The 16,006-nt window shown below is 43.8% G+C and overlaps 2 protein-coding genes across 3 annotated transcripts; one reads left to right on the top strand and one right to left on the bottom strand.

Moving 5' to 3' along the window:
- The first annotated feature begins 276 nt into the window (after positions 1-276).
- LOC112288464 (uncharacterized) lies at positions 277-8,461 on the top strand. Of its 2 annotated transcripts, none has more exons than XM_024532651.3 (14): positions 277-1,285; positions 1,494-1,615; positions 1,747-2,003; positions 2,258-2,384; positions 2,848-2,916; positions 3,291-3,440; positions 3,630-3,731; positions 4,073-4,440; positions 4,584-4,721; positions 4,912-6,078; positions 6,294-6,579; positions 6,732-7,073; positions 7,221-7,654; positions 8,018-8,461. In XM_024532651.3, the coding sequence occupies exons 1-14, from the start codon at positions 418-420 to the stop codon at positions 8,067-8,069; spliced, it is 4,482 nt and encodes a 1,493-aa protein (XP_024388419.1). In that variant the 5' UTR covers positions 277-417; the 3' UTR covers positions 8,070-8,461. The 2 variants fall into 2 exon arrangements, with proteins under 2 accessions (XP_024388419.1, XP_024388420.1); XM_024532652.3 differs by having other exon boundaries at positions 7,871-8,461.
- An 819-nt stretch (positions 8,462-9,280) lies between these two features.
- On the bottom strand, positions 9,281-15,128 carry LOC112288465 (sodium-dependent phosphate transport protein 1, chloroplastic). The gene is made up of 11 exons (XM_024532653.3): positions 14,905-15,128; positions 13,526-14,049; positions 13,027-13,134; positions 12,373-12,528; positions 11,901-12,116; positions 11,408-11,617; positions 11,077-11,214; positions 10,759-10,860; positions 10,484-10,549; positions 10,137-10,221; positions 9,281-9,592 (listed from the first exon to the last, which is right to left on the bottom strand). The coding sequence occupies exons 1-11, from the start codon at positions 14,966-14,968 to the stop codon at positions 9,495-9,497; spliced, it is 1,767 nt and encodes a 588-aa protein (XP_024388421.1). The 5' UTR covers positions 14,969-15,128; the 3' UTR covers positions 9,281-9,494.
- Between the last annotated feature and the right edge of the window lie 878 nt (positions 15,129-16,006).

Below are 16,006 nucleotides of genomic sequence, written 5' to 3'. Positions count from 1 at the left end.
ATGAGGAAATAGTTTCATCTTCCCGAGGGTTGTCGTCGTCTTGGATGGGGGGGAGGAGATGCGAAGAGAGGGGGAGGCGACACAGGAGAGTGAAGCTGGAGTGGCGTCCTCGTGAAGGGGGATGCGAACACTGACGAGTAAACAATGGCGAGGCTCGTTGGCTTGATTTCTCGCTTCCGCAAGAAATAGTAGACTGCACTGGGATGGAGCAGATGTTGTCCCCCTTTCGAGGTGGTCTTTTTGCGTGACCGGTGATTGTGACCTAGTGGTGTAATAGATTTTTGATTTTTTTGATTTTTTTCGCGGTTATTGGCGTGCCGGGGGCGTTAGCGATGGTGTAGGGTTTCGGAGTTGATTGGTGGTTTGATTCATTTGTTTGGTTTAGCGTGGAGGAAGTTGTCTTTGGAGGGCGTCGACATGAATGACGATGACGATTTTGGGGATCTGTATGCTGAGGACGTGGGACGGGGTGGGACTGGGACCTTGTATGAGGCTTCCAAGGATGTCGGGGTGGAGAGGAGGCGGAGGTTCGAAGATGGAGACGACGAGGAGCAGCTCCTCTACGGCACCTCCTCCTCTTCTGCGGTGGTGCCGGCTGTTGCAGGAGGATTGATGGCAGGGTTTGAGGTTGGGGGAAAGGATGTGGACAACGAGGAGACATTCCTGTATGGAGAGCTGTATGGGAGTGCTGTGACGACGATGTCGTCGAAAGCGGAGGAATTGCAGTCCGCTTCCATTGAGGATTTTAGGGGAATAGAAACGGGCTCAGCAGCTGGATTGGGAAATGGGCATTCTGGTGGAATTGAAGCAGGAGCCAACGCGGGACTTGGTCGGGTGCAACAGGAGAATGCTGGTTCGACGTCTTTCGAGAACCCTAGAAGCGTTGGAGAGAGTGTAGTCGCGCCGGGTCTTGCCCCATCCGGGTCTACTGGTTTACGCGAAGCCGAGGATGTGGCAGTAGGAGATAGAGCTGATGAGAGCGCGCCCGCAGCCAAAGTAGCAGTAGCTGGAGAAGGGGAGGATTGGGACAGTGATAGCGATGACGGCCTACAGATTGTGTTGAACGACGACGCATTGGGTTATGACAATCCGACAATTGAGGCGAAGAGTGAATTTTACGTTGGTAGTGATGACGAGGACGAAGAAGACCTCATAATTGTGGCAGGGGATGAGCCTCGTGACGGTCAAGAGAACTGGGGAGAGGAAGGAGGGCTCCTGTCAGAACCACCTCTTCCAGGTCCTCCGAGTGGAGGTCCACTGGGGGCACTCGAGAGGGTCACATCGGGTGAGAATCAGGCTCTGTTGTCGTCTAGCAAATGGTTTCAATTGTAGGACGAATTGCATGCGTAGAATTTTACTGCAGTGCTTAAATTAGCTTACACATGAAGTGAGCGCTGTTTTACTTATGAGAGCTCCAAATGCCATAACCCAAGTATCTAAACCCTAGTTCTAGTGGAATCTGACACGTTATATTTAATGTTCTGTGAATGTAGGTGGTGACGATCGTGGGCCGCCGGTTAAACCTGGTGGACAAGGGCCAAATCTAGCTGGCCCTCGCATTGGCTATAGTGGTCAGGGTTACTACAATGGGCAACCTCATCATGCACAATATAAGGTTCATCCTTTACCTTGGTTTCAGTAATGGCAGCACCTGCGTAGATTAGTGTTGGATTATGAGGCGATTATGAGGCTACTTTGGCACGTTTTATTGCCGCAAAAGGTTTTGAAGTTTATTTCGAATTTCAGTATGTGAGACCAGGCTCGGGAGCATCCGGTGCACCTGCATCTAGCCAGGCAGGAGAACCCCAGCCAGGTGAAAGAGGTGCCGGGAGAGTGGATTGGATAGCTGGCCGAGGTGCGGACGGTGGGAAAGGAGATTGGGCAGGTAGGGGGCGTGGTGGTTCTAATGGTCAACGGGGTTCACAAAGTGGTTCCGCGTCATGGGGCGGTTCTGGTGGTCGTGGATACTCAGGTGGCATGGAGTTCACTCTACCTCCGACGAAGTACGTTTTTGTTTACTTTTTATTTTACTGCCATATCACCTGATAACTTAAAGTTTATTAGTTATTGGTGATGATTTTCAAACGACTCTGTTTTTGTTTTTGTTTGTTTGTTTGTTTGTTTTGTTTTTGTTTTTGTTTTTTTTTTTTTTTTTGATTTTTTGTCTTGTTTATTTTAGTAATCAGTATTCAAAACACAAGTGATTTATGTTGAGTATTAAGTGATTATTATTCTGATGGTTGTACAAATGTTACAGGACAGTATTTGATATTGACCTCGATGAACTAGAAGAGAAGCCTTGGCAACGCCCTGGTGCGGATGTTACAGACTACTTTAATTTTGGCTTCACCGAGAGTAGCTGGAAAAATTACTGTCTACAACTGGTATTTCCGTTAACTCTTTTATTTTGTATTTTATAATGGTTTCTTTTTAATCACATGGGCTTTCTGCATTTGGTCGTCCTTAGAGTCCCTTCTATTGATATCCCTGGTTTTATTTGTCTATTTATCAGCATTATCCCTAGGTTTCTCTGTCCTGTAGTGAGTTTTTTCAGGCAATTTCTCTGAAATTGTGTTCTGTGATACTTCATCTTACTCAAGCAAAGCATTGAACAGTTCCAGACATGCTTGATGTGTTTCGAACATGGAAATAAAATGCATCAACTCACTTCTGCTAGATTTGTGAAGATCTGTGGAATACAACAGTTCGTTGAAGTTAAGGTGTTAACCCATAAAGTGGGGTGTATCCGTGGTCGCTAACCTTGCAGGTCCGGGATCTTGGGGTTTAAGGGGCGATTGCAGTCTTTTGGGTTAACTAAAGGGTTCTTTCCGGACATGAATTTTGCAGTCACAAGTTCGATTAGAAGCAACAATGCAAAGTAAGATTCGAGTTTATGAAAGTGGGCGCACAGAGCAGGTATATTTGCAGCTGTTGGTGCTTATTGTAGCCTCTATAGTTGGACATTATGTTTGGGAGTAAGTGTTTGAAGTCTTTGATGCTTTGATTGCTGTGATTTCCTGTACTAATGTTTTAACGAGTTTGACTGTAGGCATTTTGTGTGTATGTAGTGTTTTTACGTCTACTTGGACTAATTGAAACGAATGTAGCACTATTTGAGATGTGCCTGAATTCCAGAGAGTCCTACTTGCTGAATTCCAAGCTCACATCAGTGTGGATTATATAATATGCATTACTATTGAATCTGCCGAAGAGGAATCCTAGATAATTGTATGGAACGGTTACTTGTCTCTTGATCATTTGACAAATTATACGGTTCATGACTGAGACAGGAGTATGATCCAGATTTGCCACCAGAGCTAATGGCAGCTCAAGGTTTGCAAGATGCGTCGGGTGATAATGGCAACCATCAGCGTCAGTCCGACCACGGCGGTCACTCAGCTTGTCGTGGGCGTGGAGCAGGACGAGGTCGACCTGTCATGGTATAAGTGCTTTATATCCGATTAATTGCTTCGTACGCTTCTTTTGTTTCCCTATTCAATTATTGAGACCGAAATCCTGAGACTTTGGCATTTGACATCTATGGAGTATTGACAATCTCATGTTTCTGAAAGAAACGGTCTAGCCAATCAAAGCTTTTACTCAGACTATTTCTTGTTTTCTTTTTGCAGCCTACAGGGCGGGCTATACAGGTTGAAGGGGGAGGGGGAGAAAGACGTCCTTCAGCCGATATTCGTAGACAGAGAACACGAGATTCCGACGCTGTTATTCAGGTGAGAAAGCACGTTACCATCTCGTGGAATGAGTCTGAGAAGCTTTTTAGTTATTTCTATTCCTTTCCATTCATACATCTGCTCTGTTCATAATTCCTTTTGTCTAATGATCTCCGTTGTTGAGACTGCATGAAGCAGCTAGAATGTTGGATATGTTTCGTAAGAGTTCACAAGTTTTTTGGGTGATGGTTGTAGAAGAAACCTATGCCTAATTATTTCATGTGTAATTGTAAATGGTCTATTAGAGATACTGAGGCGGACTTTGATATTTCAGTCATTGAAGTCACATCTGCTATGCTTTTTCTTTTCTTTTCTTTTCTTTTTTTTTTTTTTTTGTGAAGATTGTTTTGCAAGATGCTTCTGAAGATGAGCCAGACCCAGCAACAGGTGTTGATTTTGATACGGAGTACACAGAGGATGAGGCTAAAGGTGGGAGGCATATGGAGCAGTATTCGAATTACCATCACGAAGAGGATGTCCGTGATCTTGGACATGGAGGGCCAAGACCATGGATGGATTATTACCCATATAACGAGCCTTGGGATCAAGGGAATATGATGGACATGTCAGGTGAACACATGCATGGCCCCATGCGTCATGGTGTTGAAGGGCACGGACCTATAGGCCCTGGCATGCCCATGCATCCACCTGGTGCTGGGGCTGATTTTGGCATGTTCCCTGGACCTTTTGGAATGGCACCATACGAAAGGTGCGCAGCAGCTCCGAATGATGTCCTGTACTGTTGCTAGTCGTTTGCCTGAATTTTGAAGTATTGAAGATTTGTATCAAATATTGAACAACGTTCATCCGGAATGTCGGAGTTCATCCTAACTCGTTTTGTGCGATCTTCAGGGGCGGAGCTGTGAGACCTCCTATGTATGGGGGACCAAGAATGGGAGGAGGACCTATGTCTGGCCCTGGACCTGATGGTTATCCTTCGGATCATTTTACCTTACAGCCACCTCCTGTTGGGTTTACAGAACCTCAGTGGTAGGTCGTGGTTGCACTAAAGTCTTATGAACTTTCCATGCACAGCCTGTTTGTCGAACCAAGGCTGTAATGCTTTGCTTGTAATGCTTGTATAACGATCACTTGATAGCCAGGATTTCCATCATCACTGAGTATTTGCATGACGATGGTGGATTGTGAAGTTGATTGAATATGTATTTGGTTGTATCAGGCGCCGAACACCGCCGAGGTTGGCACATTCTAATCGTGCGGCTCCTCCTGGCGGGGAATGGGAGGAAGAGTTGAGCAACGGGAGTGGAGCAAATCGATCAGGACACGAACATCATAGCACTCATGGGAATAGAGACCCAGGAAGTCTCAGTCGTGAGTTTGATGCGGATACAAGGCTCGAGCCGAGGTCCTGGTCTGTACTAGTTGAGAAAGGTGCTGATGAGCCTTCACTTGGGCAGGTTTCTGGAGGTTACAAGAGGACTAAATCTAAGGATGGCGCTGAAGGTGAAGATTCAGAATTAGGTGACAAATTAAGACCTGTGAAGAGGAATAAAGTTGCTTCTAGTACAAAGAGAGGTGGTACTAGTCATTTGAATTCATCAGGTGCATCATCCTCTGACGAAATTTCAGATTCAAGCTTAGGCAATAGCAACGAACCTGCGCCTAGTAGAGTGAAAGCTGTGAATGTACATGAGAAAGTACCAACGAACAACGATGCGTCAGAGAATCATCAGTATAGGGACGATTCTGGGACTAGGAGACGGGTTGCGGAAAATAATGAACGAGAAGGTTTGCACAGTAGTGAACGTTCACAAGGTCATCGAGGGAAAGATGAGCCTGCTTATGATCGCAGAGTCCGTGAAGACAGGGACAGAGACAGAGACAGGGAGAGGGAGAGAGAGAGGCGAGAACACGATGTAGTTCGTCATTTCCGGAAGGACAGAGGGGACGAAAGAAATGATGAAGTTAGAAAGCGTGGAAGGCCCGATTATGATGGGGAGAGGGAGGAGAGAGGTTGGCGAAGAGAGCAAGAAGAATTTGGACATCGTCAAAGGTCAGCTGATCTTCGAGGTCAAAAAGCGTGGGTGGGAAAAAAAAAGAATGAAGATCGTTCTCGTCATGGAGATAAAGAGAAAGACTTAAGGCCTTATGATAGAGATCGGGAAAGAAGTCGAGGACGGGAAGAAGCGAGGTCTCATCAGAGAGAAAGACGTCGTCCACGTGAGGAGATTTCGAAGATAGATCAAGAAGAGGAACGTCACAGGGATAGGGATAGGGATAGATATCGGCGGGAGGATCGACCAGACCGCCGGGATGATGCATGCTCAAGGGCAGTCGATCGCTCTGAAGAGAACAGAGATAGGGAGCTAAGAAACCGTCGGCACATGTAAGACTGCTATACTTATTCTTCGGCTGAGTTGGAAACATGCTCATTACCGAATAGATTGTTGCAGTTTGCTTGGACAAGATTCATCATAGTTTCATCATGCGTTTTCAAAACTTAGAATCTCAGGTTTTACTGACAAGGTTAAAACTTGCCTCTAATCTCTCAACAGCCAAACCACTGGTATCTGTATTTAACTCCTCGGGACAATTGTGCAGAGAGGACAGAAGAAAAGGTGAAGACCGAAGGAATGATTTGCATCGAAAATCAGTGGTAAATGGTCGAGAGGCGGGAGATGATGCTCGTATGCAGATGCGAAGGCGTGATGGATCAGAGGAGAGGGAAGCTGATGTTATGCGTAATGATTCCCTTGTCAAGGAGAGAAGTCATCATGGTTGCGGTGAACTGAAGAGAGACAAAGACAATGTCCGATCGGGTTCTCATCACGACAGTGAAAGTAGACGGGACAAAGATGGTTATCATTTAAGTTATCAGCAAGACAAAGTATGGCTAGTTTCGAGGACTGTCTTCTCAGCAAAGATGGGTTCTATTCAGATGTGGTGCAACTCTCTTGTTGTGTTTAGTATTTTATACATTTTTTTATTGAGCCTTGTCGGTGTGCACGTGCTGAATTTTTCTCTGGAGTATGTATTCAGGAGCATGGTTCAGAGATTGTTCAATATGGGGACCGTGGTTCTACGGTATCGAAAAGATCACAGACAATCAGTCGAAGGTTAGAGAACGAAGATGTGTCTGCGCACTTCATAAAAGAGTCAGAGCGTGAGTCTGCAGTAGACGAAGCAAGTTCAGGGGAAGACGATGGGCAGGGGAGACAAGATCGTAGTAAAATTGAACGTTGGAATAGTCGGAAAGAAAGGGAAATCCCGTCAACATTAGCAGGAGATGAGAAAAGGCACAGGCGGCAGTCTCATGCACGGGAGGCTGATGCGACGAACGATGCACGAGATGTTGATCAGCACACAAGTGAAAATTTACAGGTGTTATTTTGATTCATGTTTTTCAACTATTCGAATATTTGCCGCCGGGATCGAGACAATACATTTGATGATGACTATTCATCGTATCAGGACTCAAATATAAGCAATTATCGTGCTACTTTAACGTATGCAATCTTATCTTAACAGGACCAAGGAAGGCATCAGAATCCTCACCGGGACGTAGAGAACAATTCCAGGAGTGAGCACAGGAATAGGCAGCAGAGGAGTAGTACTGCCAAACGTTATAATAACGCTGACGCAGAAGGTGAGGAACCTGCCAATTCCAAGGTAAAGGAAATTCGAAGCGGCTTGGTTTCAATGAAAGGGAACAAGTACAGAGATTTATCTTTACAAAACCCCAATCGGCTATCTGATGCGGAGGATCATGTACAGCAGTCTGAGGAAGTAACAGCTAAGCTTGAACGTCGAAAAGAGCGCTTTGGGAAACCGAGACCAAAGAAACCAAGTGAGGAGATACCAGCTGGTCGAGGTGGGTCTTTTTACGTTAGTGAGGTTCAGGCAAATACTGTGGAGGTTAAACAGGAAAGACCAGCTCGGAAAAGGAGATGGGCTGCCAGCGGGTAAATGCTGCTTCTAATTTTTCTTGACCTGCTCAATAGCTTTTAGTTCATCAAAATTGAGTTGTAGATTTCCTGTCGTCTCGTACGAGTAATTATCTTCTCCTAATTATGGAGTGCCCGTCTTGACTCTGGACTGCATATAATCTGTATTTGCCCATGTTAGAGAGTTCATGAGGATTCTAGGCAACCTCATTACAGTATATGTTCGAATGCTAGGTTTCTCCGGTAGCTTTAAGTTGCTTCTTTCTGCGATTGCGGCATATCCTTCCCAGGCTTGAATAAAGTGAAAGCGTCGCCGTTATCCAGTGACGAAGGCTCAGTAATCCAAAGCTTCCGAATTGAACGAAGCAGTTGTGCTTGCAGGGGACTGAATGGGTCCAAATGCAAGTGTACACATCGTTTCGCGGCTCCCTGACCATTTTGTTCAACCGAGGAAATGGAGTTGTACTCCTTTCAACCCTTTTTGCTCAATATCTTACTATAAAGTTATTTAGAATTAGTTATTCAACGATTTTAAGATAACCTTCTTTATTTTGTGCTTATAGAAAGGTTGAGACTTGATGCAACATTGGAGCATCCCATTGCAGTTGTACTTTAGTAGGCAGTGTAGTATATTTCCAAGGGTTGTATTCATTCTATCAGCTTGACCTTAAATTTCAAATGTATGTAGACAGCAGCTTGAATAGAAGGTGTCGTGCCATCCAAGATTCTTTACCACCAGCGCATACCAACACCAATTGTAAACTTAAGAAGGCCCAGCCAAGAAATGTATCTGAGCTCCAGCACTGGTGGAGTTCTTTTCACATGTATCAGGTGTTGAATATCCATTGCAAGATGAGTTCAGAAATCATTGCAGGTTGTAATGTAGGCAATAAAGTGTTATAATAATTGAACATGGCTATAGAGTCTCCTATTGCTATTTATGAAAAAGGTACTCTAGGTGTTCCACTCATGTTGGGCTCAAATTTATGTCCATGAGGGCAAGGCATGTGTCTACTTTATGTTCAAATTTGGATATGACTTATCAGAGATCTGTGACTGAAAAGGCAGAACAGTACCAAATCTATTGAATGCGATGAAAATTTGAAAAGTTGCTTTATTGTAATCAATTTCCATCTCAGAATCTGGAACTCTACCTCTCAAGACCCTGAATGACGAGCGTTTTGGCGTTTTTTGATAATTTTTAATCACATTTATAGTAGTAACGATATGTTGTAGGTTTGGAGCCAATAAGAGATTTCAAATACATATGCAATTAAATACAAATTGTAAAGTGGATGTTAGACAAAACCTTAAAAAATCCTGACTTTTAATACAAAAGACACTTTGAGAACGAGTACTCTGAAGGAAAGTAGTCTTTGAATCTGCGAAAAAGTGTATCTGCAATTAAAGCAAATGTAAGCTGCTATCCGGAATTGGAAGCTTGCCAATTGCAATGCACCAGTCAATTGACAACCCTAACCATGTTGACTCAAATGATGTTTTTGAATTGTTAACTGCTCTCCAACATTCCTATCCATCTAAAGAACTCTAAACAAGGTTTGATTTCGCTGGTTGGACAATCAAACATCCAGTGTACACCAGTTCCCACATCTAAGTAGTACATCAATAGAAATACACAAAATGGAACTTCTCCAAGCAATTTTTTTTCTTTTTTCTTTTTTCTTTTTTCTTTTAAAAATCAAAATCGAGTCTACAAGTCCATAGAAGCGCCCAAAGAGTGATCCACAATTGCTGGCAGTAGTATTACAAGTGACGCGGTCAAAATTCAACATCCAGTTTCTTAAATAAATGTAACATATTCTTGAAGCGGTCGTAGATTTGAGATCCCTCATCAGGCTTAATCAAAGATTTTCTCCCCAGATGAAAATACGTTCCAGATGACGGTCCCAATCAAGTAAAGAGCCACTGCAACTTTGAAGACGTCGTCCCAGGATCCTGCATTGAGCTCGGAATAAGTCGTTAGTAAAGTGTTCTCTTTCCAAGTCACAGGATCGACCAAGCTGTAGTTGCAAACAAACGGTACTTTTTTCTTGAAGCTTTTCCTGACTTAGTCTTCGGTTTGGTTCTCTAACTCATATGCATGTGAACCAAGCTAGGCACTACCCTCAGCACTTCCAACCCCAAAAAAGTAATCTCTTATCTTTACTTGAATTAATCATAGAACTGTGAGTTTGACGACCTAGAGTTCGAGTTAATTAACCTCGTCCCCAGTTCCAGGTAATTCATTACAGAGAATTTGCAGAGACCAACCTTACATAGAACTTCTGCGCGCTGACCATGAAGTTGGACTGAGCAACAAGACCTACTTAGAATGAGGATATCATTCTTGTTCTCTATATTCGTACCATACGACTAGGTATTCAACCGAGTATTGATATCTTTCTTACTATTCCAAGTTCTTAAATTCGACAGGAATGAAAAGCCCCCAACTATCAGTACAACTATTAGTACATGACAACCAATATATGTTAATACTTACCGTTCTGTAGAATGTAACCAGTCGCTGCCGTACCAAGGACTCCAGCAAGAACTCCTGCTGTGTTTGACATACCCAGCAACACACCCTGCATTGGTTCATCAGGAAAGAGTTTACTTTGTCAGTAAGTACCAGAACAATTTTAACACCGTAGTACTGTAACCAATCAATGGGAACATTTTTACCAGCAACAAAGTGTCATAGAAAAGAAATTCATGATCAGGTCGAATCGTTATTTACTGCTTACTCATACTACACAAATCCCTGCTTCTCATGATATCAACTTCAGAAAAAGAGCACTAAGTAATGCATCAACAATAATAACTGCCCAATTTGTTTAGAGGGCATACTGAGTATCGTGGTCCGATATCTTGGTGGTTAGAATACAAGCCTGATTGCGAGAATGCGTCGAAACCCTGTGCCAGCAAAAGGAAATCAGCCACTCAACTCGCCCATGACCATGAACTAATTGATTACCCAGAATCGAAATCTAGCATCCAACACTGGACGCAACAGAAAACTATGTAAACCTGGATGAAGTAATGATAACACTTGTAAAAACTAAAGTTGTGAGGGATATATTCTAACTCGAGAAAGAAAGTTAAGTAAAGTAAGAAGTACAGGCCTGTGAGCACATCATGCAAGCAACAGCCATTGCAGGTGATTTGACATGGCTGAGCTGCGAAAGGAAAAACGCAGGGCCAAGGAATCCAATACTTTGCATGATCTGCAGTCGACTTAGGCACAAATGAATCAATGCAAGTAATTTCGCGCTAGGATTGAACGTATTGAAACTATTTGAAACAGTATTGAGTATCACCATCTACTTTACATTGCTTCGAAAGTAATTGAATCAGTGACTGCAAGAAATAGTTAAATAGCGAGGTTAAATGAAGTAGCTGGCAGCTACTTCGACAGGAGTAAGGGAGCATGATTAGGGTACCTTTCGAACTAGACCTACAGAAACGCCGCGACTAACGAGTGTATCAGCAATCCATCCTCCAACGTTAGAAGATATGGCCATGGTAAGCCACGGCAATACCGAGAAAAGTCCCGACTCCATCAGGTTAAAACCTAGTACCTGTAATAGTATGCACTTTTCAAACTAAATTAAGCAGTTCCTCGTAATGAATCACAGACCCCTAGAGCAGTAACCATATATTGAATAATCAAAAAATAAAATGATGTAAGCTACAAATAATAAAATAGTATCAAAAAGAGAATAAACATTAATTATGTACTTCTCGACGTAAATCATACAACGCATATTGTACCTGGTTGTAGTATGTGGGCATCCAAGTAAGGAGGATAAATGTTCCCCAATTATGACAGAAGTGGCATATAATAAGCGCCCACACAGGAGCTTTGGACAATAATAGTTTCCATGGAATGTTGTCAACAGGAGCTTGAGGTTCGGTGTCCCCCATAATTAATTTCTTCTCCTCTTCCGATATTTTCGGGTCATCCGCAGGAGAGCTGTAAGCCTATTTCCCATCACACAAAAACTCACTTTTAGTTCCTTAAGCAATCACGTAATCCAGAAGTTTTACTTACAAACTCAGCATAAACTATCATGTAAAATGTTAATACTTCCAACTACATTAATATATGTTCCTTAAAGAGCAAATAAATTTCACAATACAGCGAAGACATTTCATAACATAAGACCATGTTGGCCAGAGCTAATGCTGAGAATATTGCAAGCAAATAAAAGAAATCGAATTATTCGAATCCGATTCGAACCTAAAACGAGTCCATCCAACTTACCAATTGCTGCCAGGTAGCAAACCAAAATGCTCCCAGTGATCCAAAGGAAAAGAAAACTGACGGCCAATTAAACCGGTGGATCAGACCAGGAGAAAATGCCAGTCCAGTTACCGATCCCAAGTACATACCACTGTACACTAAAGCTAACGATCTGCTCCTCTCCTTAACAGGCACCCAGCGTGAGAGCAAATTATTCATTGCAGGCATCGCAACACCCTGTCCAAGAAATCAAGATTTAAAAGGATGAGATTGGAATGAGGTAACACAGAATAGCTTACTCTCAATCTTAGACTAGAGTAATACACGATTCATCAATCCACGTTCAAATTGCCTTCCCTTTTTTGAAAACGTACAGAAACTTCAAAGATCACAACGTAGACTCCAGACACTACATTCATCCTGATTTAACGGTCCTAAATTGCTCATTGCACAAGATTCGCAAAACATAGATGCAAGGATACAAGTAACTAACCTCTCCAACACCCATGCAGGCTCGAACGAAAAGAAGAGCAGGAAGCCCAAGTTTAGCAGCAATTGGTGTAAGCATGGTTGCAGCCGACCACCATATGACACCAAAGCCCAGGACTTGCTTCCCACCTATGCGATCTGCCCAAATTCCTCCGGCAATCTGCGAGACCATTTGTACTTCTTGAAACAAACTAACAACAGAAACCATGTTTAACCTGTAATTCAAGCGCACTCCGGAGAAATTAAATTGTTCTTATCTTGAACTCAAGAGGTTGGTAAAATCATAAGATTGTAAACACTAATCATTTCATGCTCTAAAGGAACAGCTATCATGTAGACCTCAGACATATAACAGGATTTTCTAAGTTACAGAAATGAAGCCAAAACTTGGATAGAGAAAACACCTAATAATTCGGTATGTTACCTCAGATGTTCATCCGACACTTTATTATGTAATTGTAGATTTTCGTACTTAGCCTTCACTAAAGTATACGCACGCATCAAGGATTTGATCCCCACAATTATGTTTCTTCAACCTGAATCGTCGGACTTCTAAGCTGGCTGGTAAATTGTAAATGTACTTGTTCTAAAAAACACTTCTATTAATTTGATTAGAAAAAAAGGTGAAAAGCAAGTGCAAAGCGTAGATGAAGTATACCTGAGTTAGAAGGTAACCCCAGAAAAAAGACGATTGGACCAAGCCGACGGTTGTGGGGCTCCACTGAAAATCCGCTGACATTGGCAAGATGGCGATACTCATGTTAACCTGATCGCACGCCGTAGAGTTTCTCTCAGTCGCACAATTATGCGGGTAATGTAATTTTTAGCAGGAGAAAATGCAGTTATGAAACTCTAAAATCTCCTCCAAAGTTTATTTCTTCTACAGGGGTTTAGTAGTTGGAAAAATAATAAACTTCAACAGTGAATACGACGAATTTGAAAACTACTAAATTAGCCCCGTCTTGGGAGCCTCTGGAAATGAACTGGACATTATTTTTCGAGAATTTAACTCTGAAACAGAGGCAATTAAGACCTGAAAAGCATGCATTGCCACCGCAACACCTACCATCATTGCATAAGCCACGAATCTCAGAGGTAATTACACAAATGGTCTAGCTTGTACGTCGTGAATACAAGAGGGGGTAAAAGCCACACACCCTGTCCATATTGCAAAGAAGGAAGGCAACAAAACACAGCCCCACGATAATGTAACGCCGAGGAATGCTGTCCCACCAGGTGAGACTCGCTGTGGCGTCCTCCTCCTCAGGGATACCGGTGCTGCCATTCACTGAAACGGTTGCTCCATTTGTTGCTGCAGCGCCCGCCAAGTTAGGGGCCATCTTCTCTGGCAGCCCATTGCTTTCGACTTCTTTATTCACGTTCTTTGAGTCTGGGAGGTTGCCTAAGTCTGTGTTGTCAGCACCTCGGGGGTTCTGACTCCTGCATGTAAATGGCCGCTGAACACTAAATCTAGCCCCAAAATTTCTTCGGTGAAGAGGAGTTCCGTAAGGTTGACATTCAACGTTGATCTTTTGTAGAGCAACGCTTTCCTTACCGGCTTGATACTTCCAGCTTGGCAATGCTCGGGACACGATCCTCTTGATACTTCGTTTCCTAAAATCCTGGGACGATAATCCCAACCCCAAGGGATGTGTAGGCATCTCATTCTGCCAACCGGTGTCTGCAGCAACACTCAAAATCTCTCAGTTTGTTCCCATTCACTACAAGAGATTGTATAGCCTACAATCTAACACCGCCACTCTCTGAAAAACTTAAATTTGTGTGAATCGTTCAGCCAAGACAATCTGAACAGAGGAAGACACAAACGACCCATTTCTTTCTGGCAGTCGAACAACTTAGAGTGCGTAACTGAATTGTAATTCGCATTCTGAATTCAATTTCTGATTTACAAACGCCACTAGTTTCTCACAAACTGACAGTTAAAACAAGCTCCTTAGAGATGTACTTTCGCAAGGTCAACGGCGAGAAAATAAAATAAAATAAAATAAAAAGCCTCGCCTCCTACCACTCCAACTAACACAACCTCACTACGTCAACTACAGATGAGCGTCGCACATTTTGCTTGTTCCAACCCCAAACCCACAGGTCTGCACAAAGCCCAACTTCCTCTAAACCATTCTACTTTCTGCTCCATCTACCAAAGAAGCTCCGCACTTATATACCTCAACCCACGCAAAGTTCACAGTATCAGCTAAGAGCCAAATGAAAAGGTACTCTCCTGTCTTCGAGTAAATTTCTGCAACCTGCAAAAAATTCAAACAAAAATACACCACCACTTCTGACTGTAGGGACATGTACACGAAGCCCACAAAAGAATCAACGGTTGAACCACTCTCGGGCATTGGAAACGAGCTTATCCCAATGCTCCTCCCGCTCAGCCTGCTTTCTCAATTCATGCAACAGAATGTCGCAGGAGACCACAACTTCCATAGTCCAAACCTCGAACACCCAAACAAGCACGCCGGCAACACCACACATTGCCGGAAGCCGAGTGGGAGAAGCTCTCATCTCTTACCCGGAGTCTGTAGGAGGCGATGAGCTGAGACGGAAGAAGAGTAGGCGAGCACAGCTCCTGCCATGGCTGCGATCCTCTCTCCTCGGCTAGGCGGCCACCGAATTCCCAAAGCCTCTCAGACGCATTCAAGCGACCGATTTCCAGTCGCAGTACGACTCAAGCGACGCTATTGTGGGGTGCAAATTGCACAGGGAGGGAGAGGGAGAGGGAGGGAGGAGGCCTTCCAAGCAAGCCAGAAGAATCACCATATCCTGAGGCTCCTGTTATCCGTCACCCCTTTGCTTCTGTGTCATGAAAACTCCGCCAGCGTTTCAGGATGGGCTCCTTTTTTCCTTTTTTCCGTTTTTCTTTTTCTCATTTCTGGGTTTTCTTCAATATTACTTACTGTGTGTTGTGTGTACAGAGGATTGTTCTGCGCAAGGGCGAGCTTCTTCCTTCTCACGGGAGCTGGTGAAGGAGACACGTCGCTCGCTAAAGATCGAAGATCTCTCCATGGAAAGTGATTGCGGCGTGACAATGGTACCACTCCCGCCTGCTGGGGATGACAGCCCTCGGTCACTCATTCCCGTCTCCCTACCCCTACGACCGAGTCCTCTCCCTCTATGACCGCTCTCCCTCTCCTATGCCCGGCTTACCTCCCCTTCGACCGTTGATCACCACCTGTGCCCGAGTCCGAATGAGATGTGAAGTTCTGCGTTGTGACCTAACCTGGCTGTTGATGCCTGGGCACGGCTTTAGGTGCCAGTCTCTTGCTGGAACGCTGTTTCTGCAATCGCTTTCGCATTCCTTTTTTCTTCTTTTTTGAAATCAGGGTTGAGTTTGATGTGGAATTGCATGCAATTATTTGTGCACTTTAGAAAGCTGTGTGTATACACCTTTTATGCTTATCGAATCGAGATACATACCAATTGATGTAGTACTGCAAACGATGGTTCTCGTTGCCAACACACCTCCATCGCAATTAACTCCTGCGAGTTACTGGCGTTTTCAAAACACAGCAGACCGTTTAGAATGCAGTGTGCATTCAGCAATCCTCCTCAGCGATTTCAAATGTGGACTTGCGGCCATAGGCGGCATTGAGGGGCAAGGTTGATCCGTTTCA

Source organism: Physcomitrium patens, chromosome 11 (assembly GCF_059467195.1).
Source record: "Physcomitrium patens ecotype Gransden chromosome 11, ASM5946719v1, whole genome shotgun sequence".
NCBI lineage: Eukaryota > Viridiplantae > Streptophyta > Bryopsida > Funariales > Funariaceae > Physcomitrium > Physcomitrium patens.
Note: the sequence above shows the minus strand (reverse complement) of the source record. Positions and strands in the feature narration are given on the sequence as shown.